Source organism: Platichthys flesus, chromosome 3 (genome assembly GCF_949316205.1).
Source record: "Platichthys flesus chromosome 3, fPlaFle2.1, whole genome shotgun sequence".
Taxonomy (NCBI): domain Eukaryota; kingdom Metazoa; phylum Chordata; class Actinopteri; order Pleuronectiformes; family Pleuronectidae; genus Platichthys; species Platichthys flesus.
The window spans coordinates 13,324,703-13,347,415 of NC_084947.1; the positions used below are offsets into that span (position 1 = coordinate 13,324,703).

The window sequence follows — 22,713 nt, forward strand, 5'->3', positions numbered from 1 at the left end:
ATAATAAAAATCAAAAGGGTGAATAAAAATACATTTGTTTTTTGCCAAAAATATATCAACGATATTTATTAACAACAGCCTTCGGGTGGAAAACAAGACACAGGAAAGAGTTTATGTACATTCAAAGGAAATGTCACGGCTGATATTTCTGATCGGAGGCAAATCAAGACATCAGCTGGCGAGACCACTTCAGTCGTTAATGTCCATCTTTCACCAAACCTGAGTCTGAAGAAATGTGTCCCAGAGATGCACAGAGAGAAATGAAAGAAACTCAGAAGTATCACATACAGTGTCACACCATCTCCTGTCATTCAAACCATTGTCTTTAGCACATAAACAGCAGAGACTGAAAGAAACATTGAAAAGAATGCACCACTGAGTCCAGTGTCAACAGTGAAATGGTGAACACAACTGAACTCATGAAACTGCACTACACAATTGAACCTGATTCTTAATTTGCATTTCTGCATCACAATACTGATAAAATAATTGCAGAAAAAAATATATCTGAAACGTCAATTCACTATTTCACTGCCTCAGGATTTTGGCTTCATTTGATTTTATTCTCTTTGAAGTTCACTATTCACTATTTTCCTGGATCAGGAACTTGGCTACTATTTCTTTGATTGTATAACCCTGACCTCAATAGACCACACAGAGCGTATTGGGATACATTTGTAATACTGACACACCATCAGCTGCAAACAACTCGACAAATGTAAAAGAAAATCATCGGAACAGATTATAAAAGACAGGGCTTTGTAGTGGTTCTGTAATAACTTATGAGTAGGTCACATTCAGCATGTGTGTAGTGCAAAGAATTGCCCCGACAATAATCCTGTACAATCACTTTTTTTTTAATCTTTAAATGCCCCCCCCCCTCTTTACTCATACAGCACAATCAGGTGGATCAGACCCTTCGTTCTCTTTAATATCACAACCTGGTAAAGCCCCTCAGTTTAACTGGCACTGGTGTTGTCCATAGTGGAGAACAGATGCAAGAGCTTGGCCCTCTGGGACGGAGTGATGCTCTGGCTCATGTGGATGATGCAGTCCATGGCCACATCAGGGTTCGCCTGCACCAGGCTGGAACACAGGTGGAAGATCAGCATCACAAACATCCCAATGAAAATGTATAGAGACTTTTTTTCTGCTTTTGCTTGAGGTTAAAATAAAATAATAAATGATGTTATATATGTATGATATATCTCTACAAATAAGAAGTCGCAGTTATAAGTCAGACTACGCAATGAGTAATGTATGAAATCCTTGGTTATTTATTTTCCCTAAATGCTTCAGTGTGAACATATAAGGAAATGCTACAGGCAACTCCAGGTAAACATGAGAGAACTTATTAACGGTTTCTGACTGAGTCAACAATAAAGCGAATAAAGATCTTTCACTGATTCTGAAATGCATGAAGATCACATGGGAGCGACCCATTGGCCGAGTGGTTAGGTTACGTGCCACATTGACGCACACGACAGTGACCAGCTGATCCCCATTCAACTGAAATGTCAGGCACCAAACCATCAATCCTGTTATTATTGCTGTGTGTGTGTGTGTATGTGTGTTGGTGTGTGTGTGTGTGTGTTTGTCTTTGCATACCTTTGGATGTGTTTCAAAGTGTTTTCTCGTTTCAAGTACTTGATGTTCTCCCTGATGGCGGACTGGGTGCCGCTGTCCTCCATGGACAAATGCTTCTCAAGCCACTCAACTACAGCTTGGTTATTGTCCCAGAGGTAAGCCTGGCAACGCAAACAGACACACCTTTACATATCCATAAACAATGGAGTGCATGAAACTAACAGACATTTGATTTTAAGTCTTTCAGGACGTCTCGATTGCAGCTCATATTCTCAGTCATATTCAGGGGTTGAAATGAAATGAGAATGAATTCAAAAGTGTCATGCTTAATAAACATACAAAAAAACTACAATACAAAAAACTACAACTCAAAAAAAAGGACCAACCCACTTTGCCAAAATTGACCAATGAACACTGCCTGGGTTAATCTGCTTTATTTACTTTTATTCAAAATGTTTAACTTGCATGTGCATTAGAGAGAGAATCCCTTTGTGTGTTCACACACCTTGACGGTTCCCTCTGTTTCAGCAAACCAGCGTCGCAGCATGGACTGCACGTGTCCGTCACTGAGGTCCTTGTTGGCCTGCAGAATCTCACATTTCACCACCTGCTCCAACAAGAGGCGACGGAGACGCCAGTAGAAGAACGTCCGCACGTTCTTCCACTCCAGAATATCCTGTTAACACAGATTTGTAAAACATGTTACAGCAGCGTGCAGCAACACTGAGCCCAGTTTTATTTCCTGCACCTAATGCTACACACAATACACCAGCATGGTTGTGAAGTGCTCACTCACAGTGATGACACCCTTCTCCTGCATCCTCCCTGGGGTGTCGTGCAGGTCTACAAACTGCACTGCCACCTGGTGGTAGATGGGCAACAGGAATTCTTCCCTGGCTTTGAGCTTTGACTCCAGCGCTCGGCACCGGGTGTCAGACAGCTCCAGGGAAGCTGGTGAAAACAGAACAGCTCTGAATCACGGTAGGGTTACGAAGATCTCTGCAATACTGTGGAGAAGATAAGAAACTACGAGTGCTTGTATGAGTTGAGATAAGAGCTTTTTACCAAGCTGCTCAACCAGACTGGCATAGATTGAATCTAGTCTTGTCATGGTCTTCAGTAGGTCCTTCCTCCTGAATTTGATCTCCACTGTGCCCTCAGCCTCTAGCACACCCCCTCTGCACAGAGAGAAAACAACAGGGAGACAAAACAAACATGTAATCACACACACATCTTTTGTTTTATATAGAAATACAAAAATAATTCGACTACATTTACATACTTGCTCTCCTTGTCAGCATAGAGCTCCATACACAGCGGGTTGATGGTGGGGTCAATCACCACCCAGGACCCTCCCCTCAGCTCAGCATGTGGTGGGATGTACACCAACACCGGCTGATGGAAACCATGCAGGGAATCCACAATGTAGGCTCCGAACTTCAGTACCTGGTCATACATATCTGACAGAGAACAGAGGAAGTTATTTTACAATCACGACAAAGCACTGTATGAGATTCAGAAATGTTTATTATCCCTCACGTACCCTTCATTCCACCGGAGAAGCCCCTCCAGTTGGCGAACACCATCAGAGGCAGACGTTCCCGGTTGAAGTCACAAATGGCCTGAGCTGTTTTAAAGGCTGAGTCTGGGAACCACACCTGACCAGCCTGCTGCAGAACCTGACATCACCACACAAACAGATGAAGGTGAAAAACTCCCCTTATTATTGTCACCGTCTGTTGTTGGACATTAACACAGTGTGTGTAGAGATTTGCTCACTTTGGATTCTGAGTCCAGGTTGGCTGGATCGGCTGGGACGGTGAACTCTACTGTGCGTGTTTCAACAGCGATGACACCGAGAGGTATTCCTCCTAACCTGTATTGATTCAACAGTGTCAATAATATCACTTTAAGAGTGAGGCTGAGTTACCGTACATACCGTTCATATGAAGTATTCTGTGAGTGTGCAAACTTATTTACCGAGCTCTTCCTACCACCACCGTCTTAGCCCAGGACTCCATGATCTCCATGAAAGAGCCGTGGTCGAAGAATCCGCTCTGCCAGGCGCCTCTCACCGCTGATGACACCCAGGAAGAATGTTCAAATCATGGAAACTTATTTGCTTTATGACTGAAAGAGACATTTGTTTTTTAGAGGAACTCACTGGGGTGAGGTCGACCAGCCAGCATCCAGCGAGGGTCATAAGGAGCTTTAGTAGGAGTGAACTCTATCTCTCTGTCCACTGGATCTTTAGCTGCTATGACAGGCACAGGAGAGTGTTTGTCCTGTGAGGAGAGAAGAACCCGAGTTAGTGATCTGGCGCTGTTGTTGTGTGAAGGTCTCACTTCAGAAAAATTCATCCGAACCTTTGGCATGTAGGAGAGCCACTGCAGGATGGTGAAGACGCCCTCAAAGTCATCTGGCACCGTGGTGTGAGTCACTCCATTGTTGTGCATGATCTGGATTCCTCCCAGCTGGTTGTTGGAGGTGTAGACCTCTCTGCCCAGAACCTGTACACAACAGGGATTCAAGGTTCCAACTTTCTATTTGAGGTACTTGAATATTATAACTGAAGCCGTCATTTATATTGAACAACTTCTGATGTGTACTTTGGCCGATTCTTTCTTCAATTCCATTCACTTCCTCATTTTCACATTTAGCCAGTTTTTTGTGAAGTGCACAGCGAAATATAAGTGAAGAGGAGACCAACAGACCTTGTTCAGAGCACTTGCTCCAGTCAGGATGATGTGGGAGTTCTCCACCTGAATCACTCGCTGTCCCAAACGGACCAGATAGGCTCCGATCCCAATAGCACGACACGTCACCTGCAAGAGCAAAAAGTGGCTTAAATACAAAAAAATAAAATCCCCAGAGGGAATGACTGCTGAGGGAGGTCAGATCCACCTTCTCACCATGCTGATTGTAATAATCTCCCCATAGGCCTGAGAAGTTTCCCCAGCGATGGTGCCAGATCCTCTCAGGTTCTCGACACCGAGACCTTCATCCTTCCCGATGATGTCCGTGATGATGTACCTGACAAATCAACGCATCTCTGTCATCCCACAGAGAAAAGTTCAGGGTGCCATGTATTTCCACGAGGTGACATTGTTTAATTCACTGTACCTGGACTCTCCTCCTTCCTCTACGTGGTGACAGTGAACAGAATTGGTGGAGCTGATACGTGTGTAGTCCTGAGGTGTCAGGTAAAGGTACTTGAAACCCTGAGGAGAGACACGGAAAAAACATATAATGAGACACGTGAAACGACACATATGTATTGCCATTACCTCTGCTCATTTCCTCAGAGGTCACCTTGTAGGGGTCAGCAGGGTCGATCCATGCCACCTGGAACATGTGTTTGATTTCTTCAGCGAGGCCGATGCGCGCTCCGCTGTTGGCCGAGATGTAAATGCGGGGGATGCCCTCGGCCCGAGCCAGCTCCGACGCCCGGAGGAACAGCTCGTCCTCCTGAGGACCGAACGAGCCGATCATGTGAGTGATGTCGTTGCAGATGACAATGATGTCTCTGCCCGCGGGGTACTCTGGAGTCTTCATCTTCAGCCTGAAGGCGACCATCCCCACCTAGTGAAGAGTGGTGATCAGAATCATCACACTGGGAAAAGAATACATGAAAAGTGTAATAGTTCATGTGAATGTCTTCAAATGGATCCCTACATCATTGTCACCGGGCAGGCGGTTCATCTGCACCAGTCGACCTTGTGGGTCCAGAACCAGCTCAGCGCAGATCAGCACGTCTTTAGGATACTTTTCCCCTGGACCCCAGAGCTTAAACAGAGCCTACAAGAAGATTTCCAGTCGAGTCAGACACATCGAGAACATCAGAGAAAGAAAATGAGTCTAACTCAGCGAGTCTGCGTTACCTGTCTGAACATCTCAGGGAAGTCGTAGACGTATGTGGTGCCCAGAGTTTGAGCCTGGAAGCGTTTGGCCTGCAGCAGATCCTTGGTCACATAAGGAGTGTTGATCAGCATGCCGTGCAGAGGGCCGTGCTTGTCTCCATATGACTGGAACATGATCTGCAAAGATGACGAGTTGTCATTTATGTTGTGTAGAATACAAAAGAAAAGACACAAGTCGCTTCGAGGAGGCGACCTCAGTCCACTGCCCTCACCTGTCCAGAACTTAGGTCATTGACCTCCTTGTACAGACTGATGTCCAAATAGTAGCCAGATTCATTAGTGAGAAACAGACGGACAGGCACAGCATTTCCTGTTGGCGTCAGGCGGATGTTGATCTTCAGTTCTGCCTGAAGGACCCGCAGCTTCCACAGGCGGCTGCCATAGCGCATCACCATGGAGCGGACAGACTCCTCTATCTGATGGTCCAAGAGAAAAGAACAAAGATGTTAAAGAGACTGAATGTGTAATCTGATGTATTTATTTAGGTTTAGTTTATTAAAAAAAATATTATATCTACTCTTATCAACAGTAAAAATCAATGGTATGGATCAAAAAGAGAAAATTCATACACTTAAATTTTCTTCTTGCAGATGGACTTAAGATATCCTACATTCTGATGACTCCAAAATAAAAAATGTAAATACAATATCAACACAAATACAAACCCCAGTGTGGTAGTGTTTACTGTATGTGCTGGACACTGACCTTCGAGGGGTCCATGATAACAGTTGGGACAAAGTTGAGGAAGATGTGGTTGCAGTCTGTTCGGATGCTGGTGTTACTGAAGGCCACCTCCAGCTCATCCATGGCCTCCAGGAGAAGACGTTCTCCCTCATTTTGAAGGTATTCAAAGGAGGCTTCCTGGATGTGTGTACAGAATCATTTAAAGACTCGAAACACCACTTCAAGCTTATCACCTCAGTATCCAGTTTCCCCTCGTACCTTGGTAATGAGGTCTGAGTGGCGGATGATGGCTCGGATGAAGTAGCGGTAGTCTGTGACCTCAGCTCCCTCCTGAACACGAGCAGCGCCCAGGTAGAGGTGCATCTTGTGGTTGGAACAGGGAACAGCTTTCAGGCCGAAGTTCCTCATACGGTTGAGCTCCAGCTGAAACGCTAACGCTGGCTCCAGATTCCTGTAAATACGATCCTCCTGGAACTGAGGAGAAGCACATGCAGAGGAGGGGGGGGTCATCATACAGGAGAGGGTTGGATTATAATTCAGGTTATTATATTCAAGTTATCCAAACTTACCCCGTCTCTAGCTCTGAACGTGAAGAACTTGGGAAATTCTCTCTGTGGGAATGAACATTTTTAAAGAATGATATTGAGAGAGCAAACAATGAATATCTACGCCAGAGGCATAATACATGCAATGGAAGTAGAGATATATGTGGAAAAATGAAAATGTAACATCACACATTCTCTACAGTTCAAACTAAGTTGTATGTGTTTCCATGTGAAGATAATCATTAAAAACACAATTTTAACTTTTGACATAAACACTAAAAAAGAAAGGAGATATTATTGGCTTCATCAAGTTATTTATAAAATTATATACACAGATGCATATGAATGCTAAAAGTGGGTCTAATGAAAACAATTCACAGTCTGGGATTATTGTTTGCAGAATTACCTTCTGTGCAATCAAAAACGTAATTCTCCTGATTCCATACTCGAAGAGGATCGCTCTCTGTGAAAGAAAATGCACCATTTTCACTTCAACAATAAAACTAAAAAACTAAAACACTATACCTTCACTCCTGTGCTGTGTAAGATTTGGAAACTGACCTTTGACTGGGTGAAGGCAGTCAACTCTGTGACCAAGGCATTGTCATCCTCCGTATCTGCTGATTTGATGGACACATTAATGATGTGGATTGGATTCTCCCTCGTATTCTGTACAGGGTGGAGGGGAAACAGATGGCTTCATGAAAACAGCTGTTTTCTTATTAAAGGCTAGCAGCCATTTCACAGCACTCACCTTAAAACTCTCCTCCTCATAAAGACTGGAGCAGGACTCCAAGAACGGAGAAGTCTCTGCGAGTGGTTCTGCAAAGCTGGAAAGAACTTCATCGAAATTCCTGCAAAGACAAAGATGCAACTGGAATGATCACCTTGTGTTTGTAGGCCTCCACCAAACAGGGCAGTTCAAATCTAAAAAGATTATTTTCCCAGACCCATGTGAGTTCACGGCGACCTTTCACCTTTCACCACTAAAATCGAATAATTAATCAGAGTTTGAGGAAATGTCCTAAAGGCACATGGACACGTTCTGTTAGGTCATAGTTATTTAGCCCATTGACCCCCCAAATCTAATCAGTTAAACCGTGAGTCTAACATTTGTGTTTGTGAGGTCATAGCAACCTTAACCTAACACAACCTTTAATGCATAAAATGTACTGGACCTTCTGAAGTCGTCGAAACACTGGAAGGCCACCATGGCACCCATGCGCTGGCAGGGTGGAGACCAGGCTCCCTCCAGGAAGAGATCACTGCTCTGACGCCTCATGTTAAACTGTCCTGATCCATGCATCGGCACAGGAAGTCTGAAGAAGAGACACACACACACACACACACACACACACACACACATACACACACACAGGCAGTGACAACAACAAAGGACCACTGAATGATCACAGTCAGCTTCGCTTCAGCAAAAAATAAATAACTGAACAGACAGGAGAACAAATACTGAGAGCAATTAATGCAAGTGTGGATATTCTCGTCTATATATACAACAATAACATTCAGTCTACAGGTACATTTCATGTAATTGAATTGACAGAGGTTATGAATTGTGGTTATAATATATCATTGTTACCATGTCTGATTGAGAGGTTGCAAATCAAGAATCAAATCAAATGCTGGAGAATGCAGGCTCCTGTAGTACTAAATAAAATATCAGGCCGGAAGATTTCAAGAGGGACACAAACTTAATAAAGGATGCACCTCTCAAAAAGTACAGAACTGTTTTACGAGTCGAAAGAAGCAACAGAAATATGGAGACGCTCAGCTCAACAGTCAATTAGGAAGGACTTGTTAGAGGAGTCCTTTAGCGGATGTCTCTGCTTTCACAGAACGAAAGGGGAAAAGAAGCAGCACGGTGCATCCAGCATGCATTGCTCTGGGACATTCTGTACACACAGTCAGGAGGTTTGTCTGGCTGGGAGGAGCTTTACTCTACCTGTTCAGAGTAGGGCTGCTCCCTCTGAAATAAGATGATTGACAGGTCACATTAGCGATGGAGGGTCAGACTGCACCACAACCTCCAGGCATTATGATTAGATTCAAAGCAGATTCACATTCAGGCATGGAGGGAGAGCCCCGTCTGCATTAGAGTCAGCTATAAGCAGTCACAGCAGCGGCGGCATAGTCGATTTAAACGAAAAAAATGCCTTCACTTACTAATGTTAAGTCTGTGTCTGTGGATGAAGTCTAGTGAGTACATATGTTACCTGTTGGGATGTGATGACGGCAACATAAACTGGAAGTCCACAGCACATGTTCCGTCCTGCAGCTGGTGATGCTGGATGCTGTTTAGCTCGTAGGCGATATAAGCTCTGCGAACATACACCTGCAAGACAACACAGTAGTAAATAAGTAAGTCATTGACATTGGAAAAATAAAAACGGATTATAAGGAAATCCTCCAGTGTTTCCACTTACCTCAAGTGCAGCCATGCACACCACTTGATTGGAGTGATAGAAGAAATTGGGTAAAACATCAAATATGGAGGTTTCAGAGAGGATGAGTTTCTGTGAGAAATGAAGACAAAACCAAAGCGTGTGACTTTAAACATTCAAAAAAAAAAAAAAGAAAAAAAAAAAGGAATGTTATGTCTCCACACGAGGATTACCTTCAGGTTCTCCGGACAGAACTGGTGTCCGTACATGTCAATGGCCGAAAGGAAGATGGACTCCACCTGGTTGTGTCTCAGCTCATATGATGGTAGATGTGAGGCAATCAAGACCTATGAGACATGTACAAATACGATATCAGATAATCTGTTGGGGACAAAAAGCAACATTTTCTCAAATCTGAATAAGGTATACATTTTGATAGTTTTGAAAACACCATTTCAATCCAACTTGAGTTCATTGTGCTTGAACTATATATTCAACATGTGTCCGTGAGATGCAGGCGGTCTGACCTGTCGGGCTCTCAGTGCCACCCGGGAGTTCTCCGTCTTACTGAGCTGTGTGAGTTCATTCAGAATCGCCATCAGCTCATCGGCCAGCGTGGAATCCCGTCCGCACAGTTGGTCCTACACAAAGTCAAGGAGGCACATCACATTGTGTCACATCAGGCAGATATCCTGTAGGAGGAATAAGTCACGCGTCGGTTTTGTGGAAAGTCTTACGATGAGCATTGTGACCAGGATGTTCTTCTTGGGGACCTGAGCATGAGAGAAGATGTACTCCAGCACCGGACTCATGTCGGGTTTGTGCTGTTCTCTCAAGTTGATGACACACTTGTCATAGTGAGCTGTTTCAGAGGAAAAGGACGACGCCTGTTACAAAGAAGAAATATACAAAAACTGCTGCACAAATGACCATGAAACTAAGAGGAAGGAAGAAGTCATTCTAATTTGGTGTGGATCCAGATCAGGGGGCGGATCCAGGATTTTTTTTCCACTTTGTTTTGTGGATCGAAATAGAAATTTGGATGTAGTGGACTTAAATAGGGGATGTGGCTTTTTCAGCAGCTGTATGGTAACAAATAGGACAAAACACCTTTATCTATCTCTTTTGATTTAAGGGAACTGTTGGGCCTTGATGGAGGGAAGTCCTTCTCCTGTGTTAAACTCTAGTTTAAATTCAAGTTCAACTGCAGTTCACCCCTCATTTAGAGTTTTTAAATTATTTCCTTGTTTTCTTGAACGTTCTTTTATCTGTTTTGTTTAATTACATTCCTGAGGATGATCTGGCTTATCTATGTATTGCTAACTTTGCACTCATATTTTATGAAGCACCTTGGAAACTTAGAAAGGTACAATGCAAATAAAGTTGATTATGATATTACTATAATGTCACCTTGCTGAAACTGCATCTCGACTTGCAGGTAGCGCTTCAGCAGATCTAGAACCACAGACTTCATATACCCCCGGATTCCACTGCGGTACCTGAATAGAACATGATCGAACATCAGTCCAACAGTGAAACACCAATATCACTTATGTGTGTTATAACTGATCATATCTGGGTTTGACAAAAATATGAAATAAACCCACCTTTGCACCAGCTGTACGATGCTCTGGGTGTTCATGAAGAAAACCTCCCGGTCAGCCTTCCTCTGCAGGGTCGCTGCATGGCTGTCTAGAATATTTGCAATCTGGAGTAATTGAAAGGAAACACCATTATAATATACTGAGTGTGGTCGCTTGTACTCAAAGAACTCGCTGTGTGTCACTTTGTTTTTTTACCCTTTGACTGGGGAACTGGCAGAGGACGGACGTGATGTTGCTGGCGTACTGGGCTATGACTTTACGGATGTTTTTCTCAACGCCAGGTGGAACGCGTCCCGCCACACTGGTCATGATCTCCTGGAGCTCCAGCAGCGGCAGGGAGGGGTCTCTTAGAGTCTTCATCATGGTGGCCACCCACTTTTTCAGCTGCAGACATGAACATGCAACAAAATAATGCACTCTAATGTATAAAAACTGACTCAGGACTCGGACGGGGCGGAGGGACTGTTGTGTACCTTGGTGCTGAAGTAGGGCTCCTCAAGGCAGTACCCTTCCATGACCTTAATCAGGTTCTCGAGGACACTGTGAAACACCTGGTGAAGCTTCTCCCCGACCATGGGCAGCGGCTGCTGGGGCGGCAACATGGCTGTGTTGAGCTCCACCTACAACAGAGGACACAATGAGAAAAGTACAGTGTCCATTATTATCTGCAGTTACAGTTACAACATTGTTTTCCATTTAGGACTAAAACACCTAAATTACATAATATTTGAATAAGATCTTAAAAGTCAAAACATTATTAGAAAATGCTTGAAATGTACAATATTTTGAATAATCATGATCCATTACAATTGACAAATACAAACAGTGGAAGGAGAAAACAGCTGACTGGCTAGCAGCGTATTTATCCTACGACATGCTGGATGTCCTTTTCTTTTGAAGCTACAGCAGAGATGATCGAAGCGGATATGACGGAATTAAAAGGCGACCAAAATGAAGCGTTCTGTTCCCTGGAAGGAACTGTGGATTTCTCTGGTTGTTGGAAACATTTTGTACAATGTAATCACATTATTTTATTCTATGTTAAGTAGGGATTTGTGTATTATATTTTTAAATTACAAGGTTTGATAAAAAGAGTCAGATTATGTGCTGTAAACAGTAATGTGGAATAATCTACCCGGTGTATACTGCTGGGGTCGTCGAGGTCGATATGTGCCACCACGCAGCCAAGCACCAGCACGGCTCCAGGTCTCTTAACAAAGTGGATACAACCAGACTGCTGCACAGTCAGGGTCATCACCATCTTCATCACCTGAATCCACAGCACAAACACAGACAGTGACAATACAGAAAGACAAGCCTCGTTATTTAAATCACAGGCATTGAACATTTCCCCAGAATCCGTCACCTCCATCTCAGCGTAGACGTCCCCCGCATTAACATGTCCTCCGTCCTCCACCATGTACTGCAGCAGTTTGCCAGCGGACGGGGACCTCAGCACTGTGGGATCCTTCTCTTTCTCAAACACACAGGTCTTGTTGCCGACAGTGATGCGGTAACTGTGCAGATAAATAATGATGATAATATTAGAAATGAGTAAACAGATAAAACCAGAAGGAAAACAAGCACCAGTGATTGATCCGGATGGAACAGTCACACTCTTACCTGTCGACCTCCTCCTTCATGTAGGTGGTGTGGCTGCTGCCATCGTAGGAAAGCAGGAGGCCTCCATCACTTAGCCTGTGGACGTCTATTTCAATGTTGGAGCTGTTCATCACAATGAAGTATGTTGTCGGGGACTGGCGCGCCACCTGCAGGTGTCAACCGGAATCATTTGTTGATTAAACTGGAAATAACCACACTGCGATTGTATATGCCTCCTCGAGCCAGTACAGTTCCACAATGACCTTTAACCTTAGAAATCTTATCAGTTCATTTTTGAGTCCAAGTGACAACTAGTTAAAAAAAAGAAATTCCTTAATGCAAAATTTAAAAGGATTGTCTCAAGGCCTTCTTAAGATATTGTTTTAACGAGGCAAAAAAGAGTTTTGTGACATTGACCTTTGACCTCCCTATTCAAATCAGTTTATCCTTGAGTCCAAGTCAATGTTTGTATCAGATGGGTGTTTCTGATATATCATATTCCAAAGAACAGGAGGTCATGTGATATTGACCTTTGACCAGATATTGACCAGAAGAATGGGACGGGTAACTCAAAAACATCACAGAGCCACAAGAAAGAGGTTGAGTGGAACAAGGAACATGTAAAGAGAATGAAACAGGTTAGGTACCTTGAGACAGAACTTGACTCCTTCGTATACAAGGTCGAGACTGACGGAGTTCAGGAGACTGGCTGCAGGCAGCACCTGTCCTCTGAGGAAGCAGCAGGTCATGTCTTTTAAAAGTCAGTTAAACGAGTAAGAACTATGGTGAGACATTGACAAAAAAGAGACTGAGTCTACCGACCTTTCCAGGGAATGTAGGTAATCAGACATGCTCTTTCTGAAGCCTGCATCAGCGACGTGCAAACCCCCACAGACAACCCCCAGCATGGTGTCTGGCCTCTCTGCCTGCAGACAGAACACGTGGATGAAATGATTAAAACCAAAAGGAAGCGACTCAAAGGTCTGACATCGGGTCGTCGGTCGGCTACCTGCACTTTCTCTGCAATGAGATGATCCAGCCAGCCAGTGTCGATGTCATTGTTTCTGAAGTTTTCCGTCTCCAGCAGCTTAATGAGGTACTCAACAGTCGTCCTGAAGTCGCCTCTGATGGACAGCTCCTTCATCGCCACCACCATGTTCCTGAAGCAAACAAAAAATATCACACCTGGTAAAAAAACATGTTACCTGCACATTTCCTATCCTTGAATTATAAATAATAATGGTGTATTCCGACAAATAAGATTATTGCATTGCTTGCAAAAGCATATAGCATTGTTGTCTTCTAATCTTTTAGATTGGGTTATTAGCTGGTTATTACATTTTTTATCATATTACTGACTGTTGCCTCAGAGTTAAAACCGTAAAGCTGAGATTGTCAATATTGTGGCCTCATCAAAAATAGAACAACTTACGAAATGGCTTCTTCGCGGTTCTCGCCCCACGAGAAACAGTGTCCAAACTGCGAGTCCGCAAATTCATGCAGGCCACCGGTGGCTCCCACGCTGAAGTAGCCCCACACATTTTTACTGCTGCGGAAGTTCAGCTCCAGCACGGTGCCAGAACTGGGCTTGAATCCCTGTGGGCGAGGGCACATGGACGACATGTGAGTGAGGCAAATTAAAAGCATGACACTGAACATATTAACCGCGTTTTGAATATTGATCAAATGACCTCATCGGGGTTCTCGCTGGTGATGCGAGCAGCTATGACGTGGCCTCTTGGACTCGGGATGCAGTCTGGATTTACAAAGTTAATGATGGTGTCGCCCCACGGAGTTTCTCCATAAAGCAGGCGGATGTCCTTGATTCTATCAAGGGGGATTCCCATGGCGATCTATCACAGATGAAACTCAGTGTTATAATGGCAGGATTTCAGTTGGAGATATATTCTTCTTATGTTTACACATTAATCATTTTGTTCAGGGTGCTATAATGAGGTCTACCTGAAGCTGGGCAGCTGGCAGGTTTACATCTCCGATCATCTCTGTGCACGGATGCTCAACCTGCAGACGTGGATTCAGCTCCAGGAAGTGGAAACTTCCATCTTCAGAGAAGAGATACTCCACAGTGCCTGCGCTCACATAACCCACCATCTTGGCAAGCCGCACAGCAAACTGGCCCCGAAAGAGAGAGGAGACAATTTGTAATATTCTCAGCAAGATTGACTCAAAACTGGTAAATAGACACGTGCAGAGACGGAAACTAACCTGTTCCATCTGCTCGAACGTGGAGGGAGCAGCTATGGTGGCAGGAGCCTCCTCTATGATCTTCTGGTGCCTCCTCTGGATGGAGCAGTCCCGTCCAAACAGAGAGATGGCATTCCCGTATTCATCGGCCAGTATCTGCACCTCGAGGTGCCTCGCATGCTGAGCCAGCTGCATGACGAAGATGGGTGAGCCGGGTACCTCTGTCTGAACCTGAAATAAAAAACTGAAACATGTCAGCAGAGGGAATTAAAAGTATTCTTGGATAAAGTCATAAAAACGCATTTACACAGACCTGTCTAAATGACCTGGCAAAGTCCTCAGAACTTTCTACTTTACGGATTCCCTTTCCACCTCCACCCTCAGAGGCCTTGATGACAACCGGATAACCGATCCTCTCAGCTCCCTGCACAGAAACAGAACAGAACAAATATAGTTTAGCAAAAGATAAATCCCTCGAAGCGTTTGATTGATTGGAGGGTTGATGAATTGTTTGAAATATTAATTATGCTCACTGCCAGGCCATCGTCTACATCGAGGACGCAGCCCTTCACGTAGATCTCCTGAGGAACGCTGATCACATTTTCTCCGGCTTGGTCCTCCTCTGTCCAGTCCACTCTCAGACCTGGAGCACAACATCACACCAGGTGAACACATAAAGACATTTTGCACTCACAGTTTGACCCATCAGATAATCTGTACCCTGTAAAGGAAACACAGCATGTCCGTCAGCACTTTATGTGACAGTGTGTGTGGAGGAGGTGCATCACCTGACCCGCTCCATGGGAGTGTGGGGATGTCAGCAGTCTGGGCCACAATGGACGAAGCCACTTTGTCCCCTAGGGCCCACATGGCCTTACTGGACGGCCCTGGCGGAAATCATCATTAAACAATGAGATGTGAGAGACACCAATGGTCCACAGAAAAATATTATGTGTTTTCAAACTTATTTCATATATAAGTTATTTATATATACCTAAAAAGGATATCCCCGCTTTGCTCAGGAGGTCTGGCAGTTTGGGATTTTCTGACGCATGTCCCCAGCCGGCCCACACAGCCTGTGATGAGTGAAACACAAACACATTGTGTTGTCATTTGGATTTCTTTGTAGAAGAAGAGTCAAGGGAACACAGCTGTGCAGATAAACACTGAAATGTACCTGCACTGGGATTCTTTTTGCAATGTCCACTATCAGCTCTACGTTGGCATAGTTGTTATTGTTGGCCCCGCCAGGTACAGGCACATAATGATCCGCCATTTTAATGTATTCTACAGGTGGAAAAAGAACAACACATAGCAGTGAATATTCAACAACAGGGATTCATTTGCTTTGGCAGCTTAGACAAACACTCTCAGCTAAGACACATTTTTTACGCTCACACTCAGCAAGATCCCCGCCTGGTGATATCTGCTGCATAATAAAATATGATGAGTATCAAATTCGACAGTAACCTGCATTAGCCTTCAAGTCTTCTGGGGTCACCATGACAACAAAGCGGATGGTCCTCTCGTTGCGAAACATTTCGTAGGACCATCGGCGGATAGAGCGCATACATTTGACTGCGGCGATGCCATTGTTGGCGATCAGCACCTGCAACACAAACACAAACCAGTTATTTGCTGCTTGTTTTGTACAGCAGCTCGTAACCTCTGTGCTTTACTAATAACATTTTTTGTTTAGCTTTCTCTATAAATCATGACTCCTGCTACAAACTTTTAAGTGGACTGATATTGATGCATATGTGGAATTTGGTGCAGATCCAAATAGAAATCAGGATCTAGTGAATGTAAGTGTGGTTCCATAAGGGGACTGTTGGACCTTGGCAGAGAAATGCATTCCACCGAGTACCACTCAAGTCCTTACTTTTTCGATGACACGGTTTCCACCGAATCGGGTGACAAACTCGGCCGGAGAGGCCACAGTGAAGTCCCTCTGTAGATCCATCTTTCTGTGTTCACGTCCTTTTTTCACCAAATGAAGCCCGGACATGCTAGGCCTGGAGTGGAAAGCACATTGTCAGTTCTCCTGCTCAGTAACACAGCAAAACAACGTTACCTGGGTGTATTTTAGTTTTGTATCTTGGCTACAACATTTGTTCAAGAACTCAGCGATCGCGGTCAGACCCAAGCAGGTCAAATCCAAAACGGAACATGACAGCCACAAGTCGACAACAGCACTGGACACCACAAACCCAAGTCAAAGTTCAGCCTCTCTCAATAAAAAAAAACATTAATTTCTGGCCTTATCTTCACAATCACACTCAACCACTGCTCTGCACAGAAACATGTAATCTCTAAAAAACAAAATGTTTCAGGAAATCGACCTGCGCTATCAGTCTCGCTGTGGCCTTTTATCAGCTGTTCACCGGAGCAGAGCCAATAAAAGTAGATGTATCGTCACCACATATTACAGCATACATACAGATCCATATTTCAAATGCACCAGCCAGGCTACAACTGGTGATAGTCGGGTATTCAAGTGAGTTTGTTGACAGAGCTTCAGTTTAGTATCCGTACGGTTTATGACTTAAGTTAAATATCGGATTAATCCGTTATCAGATTTAGAGTTCATTTTGAATCAGGTTGAAAAATGAATCATGAGATTTTGTGGAACTGACCAACAGCGTTTAATGTTTATTGGGATTTTAACACATACCTATATTCATAAATTACTATTAAGTTGTTTCTACATATTAATTGATTATTATTGAGTTTACTAGAGAATTTAGGCCTTTTCGTACTCTTACAATCAATCATGTGAGGCCTATTAACAATGAAATGTGCCTACTTGCTGTACTCTGTGTTAAATAATACTTATAATAACAACAACAATAATGGTAATAATATTAATATCTATGGCACCTTTCAAAACCAAAGTTAAAAGGTGATTCACTAAATATAATACAAGTGCAAAGAAATAAATAGAAAAAATAAAAGCATTAAAACAATTGGAAGAGTCTATACAGGTGAGTTTTGGACTGTATTTTAATCTGATGCATTGCTTCTGCTGATCTGATGTTGAGGGCGAGTACTTTGATCCACAGTGTGGCAGCTAAGACCATAAAAACATGATCTCCATTGTTTTAAGCCTGGATCGTGGGACTTCCAGCAGCATTTGATTCTCTGATCTCAGGGGTCTCGGAGCAGAAGCAGAGGTCAGAAGCTCGGAAATATAAAGCAGAGCCCGACTAGGTAGTGAACAATGATCGATAGGCTCTGGAACTGAATTCTGTAGCAGATGGGCAGCCAGGGTAGTTAATCAACGTAATCCTCTCATCACATAAAAGATACTGCTCAGGTAAGTAATAAGGTTTAATTTTAGGATCAAAAACAAACTTTTTATGCTACAAAACGGATCATCTCCCTTGGTTAAATGTTTGACTATGTGAGATTAAAAGAGCAGCCATGTAGTTAAATAGAAAAGTAGTAAAACCGGACTTACTGCCGTGGTCCATTCTTGAAATGAATAAGATACAACACAAATTGACATGAAGTTTCTAAAGAGATCACGCCTTCGGATCACTTTACATACCATGATCATCTGTTTGCTCACGTCGTGCTCACTCCAAAGTCTCACTGCAGTTGCTCCCACAAGGCAAAGCGTAACTCCACAGAAATTCAGGCTGTCACCGGGAACCTGAGTCACATCAGCTATATCCTGGAGCTGCAGGGCAATTCTCCCTGGGGTTGATACAGCATGAACTTTAAACCGAACTCCAGCTTTGTACTGCTCGCCGGTAGAAAATACTGATTGCACTTGGTTATTGAGCTTGACTTTGATAAACTTTTACAGCTCCTGTGTCTCTGTGCACTGCTCATCCCCTCTCTGACCTTTTTTCCCAGCACATGTTGCACGATACACGACAAGGTTGCAGAGCGCACCCATTCACAAGCACTGGTACTAAAACATGTCAGTGTGTTACTGCATCGCTTCAAGACGACAGACGTCCCTCCTCTTGAGAGCACCAATTGTTAAAGTGTGTTTTTTTTTATTTCCCCACAACTCACAGGATCTAACGCAGGCTCCGTCTAGGTTACATAACAACTACACGGCTGCAAGAGATTCTTCCTGTTAAGAAAAAATCTTTCTGCAGAAGTTGCTGCGCCATTTGCTGAACTTAAGGACAAGTTTATTTGTCAGCTGATAATTGTCAAAAAAAAAACACACACTGCAGCTTTAAGTATCAGATTACTACACAACAGCTTCAAACCTCTGAACGGCACTTTGCTTCTGAGATACGGAAACAGGTTGAGACTCCAACAGCAGTTTCCCTCCATCACGCCGCATTATTCACTTAGTCGCAGAAATCGATTAAAAAAAATGTGACCAAAACAGAGAGACAACTTCCTCTCAAGTGCTCCCTCCCCTCTCCACTCCCACATGGGCAGCCAAATATCTGGAGATCCCCCGAGACACATCACAGGCTGCTCATTATCACTATAAACACAGGCGAGGCCGACAACGCAACACTAACGGTTTGATTCTACTTATAAATCTAATGAGAATCCAGACTAAAAGAATGGCGCCAGTGTTGCGGATATGAAAAAACTGAAACCTCCATGCAGCCACACACAAACAGATTTGAACAGATTAGGTCCGCACTCCTTTAAACTGCAGGAAACATTCTTACCTTTCATGATGATTTCCACAAGTCCCACCTCAACACATAACTTAATGCATGAGTCTATCCACATGTGCATGTCAAGTCCAACATACAGCTGTGTGCAATACAGCTCCTTTGACCCTCCATCATGTATCACTGAGAATACAAAATAACTGATGATAAAAAAAGAAACAATATATACGAATGTGTAAGCTGTTTTAGCTTGCTGTTTAACAAAAGTGTGTTTGCTGTGTTTGCTGTGTTTGCTGTGCTGCGACCTCGAGTCACATGCAGGTTTCAAAGTCACTGGCCGAGGCCCTTGTTCCAATAATAGAGTCGAGTTGTTTGGCATGCGACAATAACACAGGTCAGCCCGATGCAGTCAGGTGGTGACGCACAGTTTGTGGACACAGGACGAGCGGATGCATTGCTGCACGTCACTAATGGGACACAGTTCTAAAGAGGCATCCATCCTCTGTCTAACCTTTAAAACGACATGTCAGACAGAACCTTTCACCTCTGTTTGGTCACATGATGGAGGCCTGACCCTGGACAGTTTACTCTTTACTTTATTTAAAAAAAAAAAAAGTCTTACTTGATGCCTGAGTAGCTGGGCTGCCGGGGGGCACAGGATGCCTGCTGAGGGGCCGATTTCCTGGTGGAAGTCGAAGGCTGAGCTGCACCACTCGGAGGTTTGGTGACCAGGGGCTCCTCGTCTGAGGAGTTATCCTCTGATGCTCCGAGAATGAATCTGAGGCGCTCCCTCGCCTCCGGCCCTGAGCTGAGCATCGGCCCTTTGGTTTTGTGAGGTTTCTGAGAGGTCGGTGGCAACAATGGCGCCTTTGAATTTACCTCAGGGGACGACTGTGGAGGCTCACAGTCCAATGTTTTGGCGTCAAGGCCTGAGGAGGCTCCGTCGGCTGGAGAACTGTTATTCTCTTTGCATGCGGAGGTGGTGGGAACTGTTGAGAGGGAATGCTCCCCTGGATGTGGGGTGTGAGGAGCGGCCATGTCCTCCTCAGCTGATGACGGAGATTCCTCTCCTTTCACAGGCATTGCCACTTTCTTGGTATTAATCCTCCACAGTAGCAACAATATCCATAGGACTAATCCCAAAGCGGCTAACACGAACATTGACAGACATCTTCCTGCACCTGAAAAACAAATATGTGAGAAAACTTAAAGGTGTAGGCTCAAATAATTTCTTTGTATGTTCACATATTCTGCTGCATATGTGATAGTTGTTGAATAAAGACGTTTGTAGCTCCAGAGCGAGATGTGCGAAATATGATAAATTGTTCAAAGTGATGTCACTTAAGTAATTGGTTGGGACTACAAGTTTTTAAATAAGAAACAGCAAGAGATGAATCTCTGTTGCTTCTCCTCATCTCGACATGATAGAAATAAATCTATATAACACACTTCGGAAGAGTCAAAGCAGAGGACAAAGAAAATATTAAATAAAAAAATTAAGATATCAATTTGGCTTGTTTTGTGTAAATTGTCATTAATAGGGCCCACACTGCTAAAATGGGAAACAGCTAAATATTCAGTTATCAATTTAACTAATAAAAAAAAAAATCATGGAACCCCTCTAGACATATTTCAATTCATCATTAATTAACACATGAATGAAGTAGAAACCAAGTGTTTAAGTCAGATTAGTAAGTTGTTTTATTATTGTTACCGGCTGATACCAGTGGAACTGTTATCAAGAGGCTCAGTGGGTTCCTGTTCTACGTCCTTGCCACTTGATCTCAACTGACCTGAGAAAACATTACACTATAGCTGTGTACTATTCTAGAGCACGGACATGTCTTTAAAGGTGGCCGGAGGTCAGAGGACCTCCAAGGACAAGGACACCCGTGGTACTGTGAGATAAGGTCTGTGGCTGCGGTTCAACTTCAAAACAAGGAGTAAATCGATAGACATTCCTACTTTTATACCAGCCTTCATTCCAACCCTAACAAAAACAGCAACTACACAAATTAACTGCAGAAAGCTGCTATGTCAGGTAAATCAATTAAAATCATATTATAAGCACTTATTAAAATGTATAAGGTTATATTCACACTCTTCTTGAATCTGAACGTACACATCAATAACAAAGCTGTTGACCAGTTGAAACTGCTCGGGGTCTCTAACAGCTGACGTGAGAGCTAAGTGTGGCAGCTCCATGTTGGGGAAAGGTCAATGCTGAGGAAGTAAAGGCTAATGCAGGCCACACATCCACACACATGCACAGCACATTCATGAGCATCTATAAGAGACAACGAGGGGAAAGGGATATGGGACGTGTGGATGTGTGAGCCATGCGAAGCGAACAGGGCTTCAAAGTTACCGCACAGGAGACAAAGATGAAATAATGTGATTCACGTGAAAGAGGCTCACAAGGAGGGATTTGTGCTCTGCAGACACTTTGCCTCTGAGGCTGCACAGAAAGAGAGAGAGAGAGGCTGATCCATCACTTTACAGAGGCAACATGCTGTGTTTGCTGTGTCACAAGGTTACTAATTATGACATATAACAAACTACTGCAAATATTAGTTTCAAAAAAACAAATTAACAATCAACAAGGCAAATTCAAATCAAACGTTATTGCACTGTAAATGAATGGAAACGATCATTTCAGTCACAGAGGGATGACGCTGCTGTCAGCTGCACAGGAGATGTCCACAGGCTTTATCCCCTGCAACCTGAACTCAATACTTCGATCCACGTCCTTTTCTAACACATGTTATCAACATGCATGACTGAGGATGAGACTTTGAGGAGGTGGAGCAAAGCAGGAGGAATAGAAAAAAAGTCAAACCTGAGTTCAGTCCATGTTCCACTCAACAGGAAAACTCAGCTAAGATCGATAGATCCACCTGAGTCTGTGAGAAACCCCAGCAGCCGCACGACCGTGTGGAGACATGCAGCTTCTCTGTGGTAGTGATCTGTCGGTGTTGTTGTTGTTGATGCTGCTGCTGCTGCTGCTAACGTGCTAACTGGGAGCAGGGGCTACTTCCACTACTCTACTGTGATCTAGATGAATTCTTGTGAATGAGGAACACTTCTTCGCTTTCTACTCGACTCCTCCGAGAACACATAGTGTGTCCTGCCTGCAGCGGGCAGAGTCATTTCCATGTCAACAACAGGGAATGTGAGAGAGAGACACCTACCACCACCAGTCCAGTCTGTGTCAGCCCCTCCAGCAGCACACACACACATACACACGTTCACACCTACACGCTCACACACACTCACTCACACACATAAACTCCTCCTTCTACTCCTCCTCCTTTGAGGATGTAAACATGTGCTGCAGGAGCCACGCTCCTCCCAGGAAGAAGCAAACCTGCCAAAGATCGTGTGTGAAGGAAATAGGATGTCCCAGTTTGTGTTTAAAAAGGGGAAATGGAAACAAATTAGGCTGTGGATTGTGATGTGAATGTGCTTGTGTTACTAGGGACAACATTTTTATTCCTTTTTATTGAAAAATTAGAACTTCTCCATAGTGCTCTCAGTTTCAGGCGGTTTCTTTTTTGCAAACGTAACCACAT

The 22,713-nt window shown here is 43.8% G+C and overlaps 1 protein-coding gene across 5 annotated transcripts; it reads right to left on the reverse strand.

The window, feature by feature from the left end:
* Positions 1 to 50: 50 nt before the first annotated feature.
* On the reverse strand, positions 51 to 22,403 carry acacb (acetyl-CoA carboxylase beta). 5 transcript variants are annotated; one of them, XM_062382034.1, is made up of 54 exons: positions 22,333 to 22,403; positions 19,764 to 20,322; positions 16,429 to 16,561; positions 16,017 to 16,155; positions 15,724 to 15,833; positions 15,541 to 15,622; positions 15,335 to 15,433; positions 15,080 to 15,189; positions 14,860 to 14,970; positions 14,568 to 14,777; positions 14,304 to 14,474; positions 14,033 to 14,194; positions 13,774 to 13,937; positions 13,351 to 13,501; positions 13,164 to 13,267; positions 12,989 to 13,070; positions 12,363 to 12,508; positions 12,106 to 12,256; positions 11,875 to 12,009; positions 11,213 to 11,359; positions 10,935 to 11,123; positions 10,743 to 10,843; positions 10,546 to 10,634; positions 9,873 to 9,997; positions 9,663 to 9,776; positions 9,369 to 9,482; positions 9,178 to 9,267; positions 8,968 to 9,086; positions 8,697 to 8,720; positions 7,915 to 8,055; positions 7,491 to 7,590; positions 7,298 to 7,405; positions 7,143 to 7,199; positions 6,761 to 6,802; positions 6,450 to 6,665; positions 6,213 to 6,368; positions 5,720 to 5,923; positions 5,469 to 5,624; positions 5,263 to 5,385; positions 4,900 to 5,169; positions 4,711 to 4,808; positions 4,500 to 4,620; positions 4,302 to 4,412; positions 3,954 to 4,097; positions 3,752 to 3,872; positions 3,568 to 3,664; positions 3,367 to 3,463; positions 3,131 to 3,266; positions 2,870 to 3,047; positions 2,653 to 2,765; positions 2,384 to 2,538; positions 2,093 to 2,263; positions 1,609 to 1,748; positions 51 to 1,086 (listed from the first exon to the last, which is right to left on the reverse strand). In XM_062382034.1, the coding sequence occupies exons 1-54, from the start codon at positions 22,379 to 22,381 to the stop codon at positions 960 to 962; spliced, it is 7,362 nt and encodes a 2,453-aa protein (XP_062238018.1). In that variant the 5' UTR covers positions 22,382 to 22,403; the 3' UTR covers positions 51 to 959. The 5 variants fall into 5 exon arrangements, with proteins under 5 accessions (XP_062238018.1, XP_062238020.1, XP_062238019.1 ...); XM_062382036.1 differs by having other exon boundaries at positions 21,981 to 22,354; XM_062382035.1 differs by lacking the exon at positions 8,697 to 8,720 and having other exon boundaries at positions 22,333 to 22,349.
* Between the last annotated feature and the right edge of the window lie 310 nt (positions 22,404 to 22,713).

What these genes read in the sequence shown, in the direction of transcription:
- acacb (XM_062382034.1), bottom strand. Translation starts at nt 22,381, where the DNA reads ATGTGTGTGTGTGCTGCTGGAGGGGCTGACACAGACTGGACTGGTGGT. An exon ending in GAAACCGTGTCATCGAAAAA is followed by an intron (nt 16,156 to 16,428) that starts GTAAGGACTTGA and finishes TTTGTGTTGCAG; the next exon opens with GTGCTGATCGCCAACAATGG. An exon ending in GCCAGTTCCCCAGTCAAAGG is followed by an intron (nt 10,844 to 10,934) that starts GTAAAAAAACAA and finishes CAATTACTCCAG; the next exon opens with ATTGCAAATATTCTAGACAG.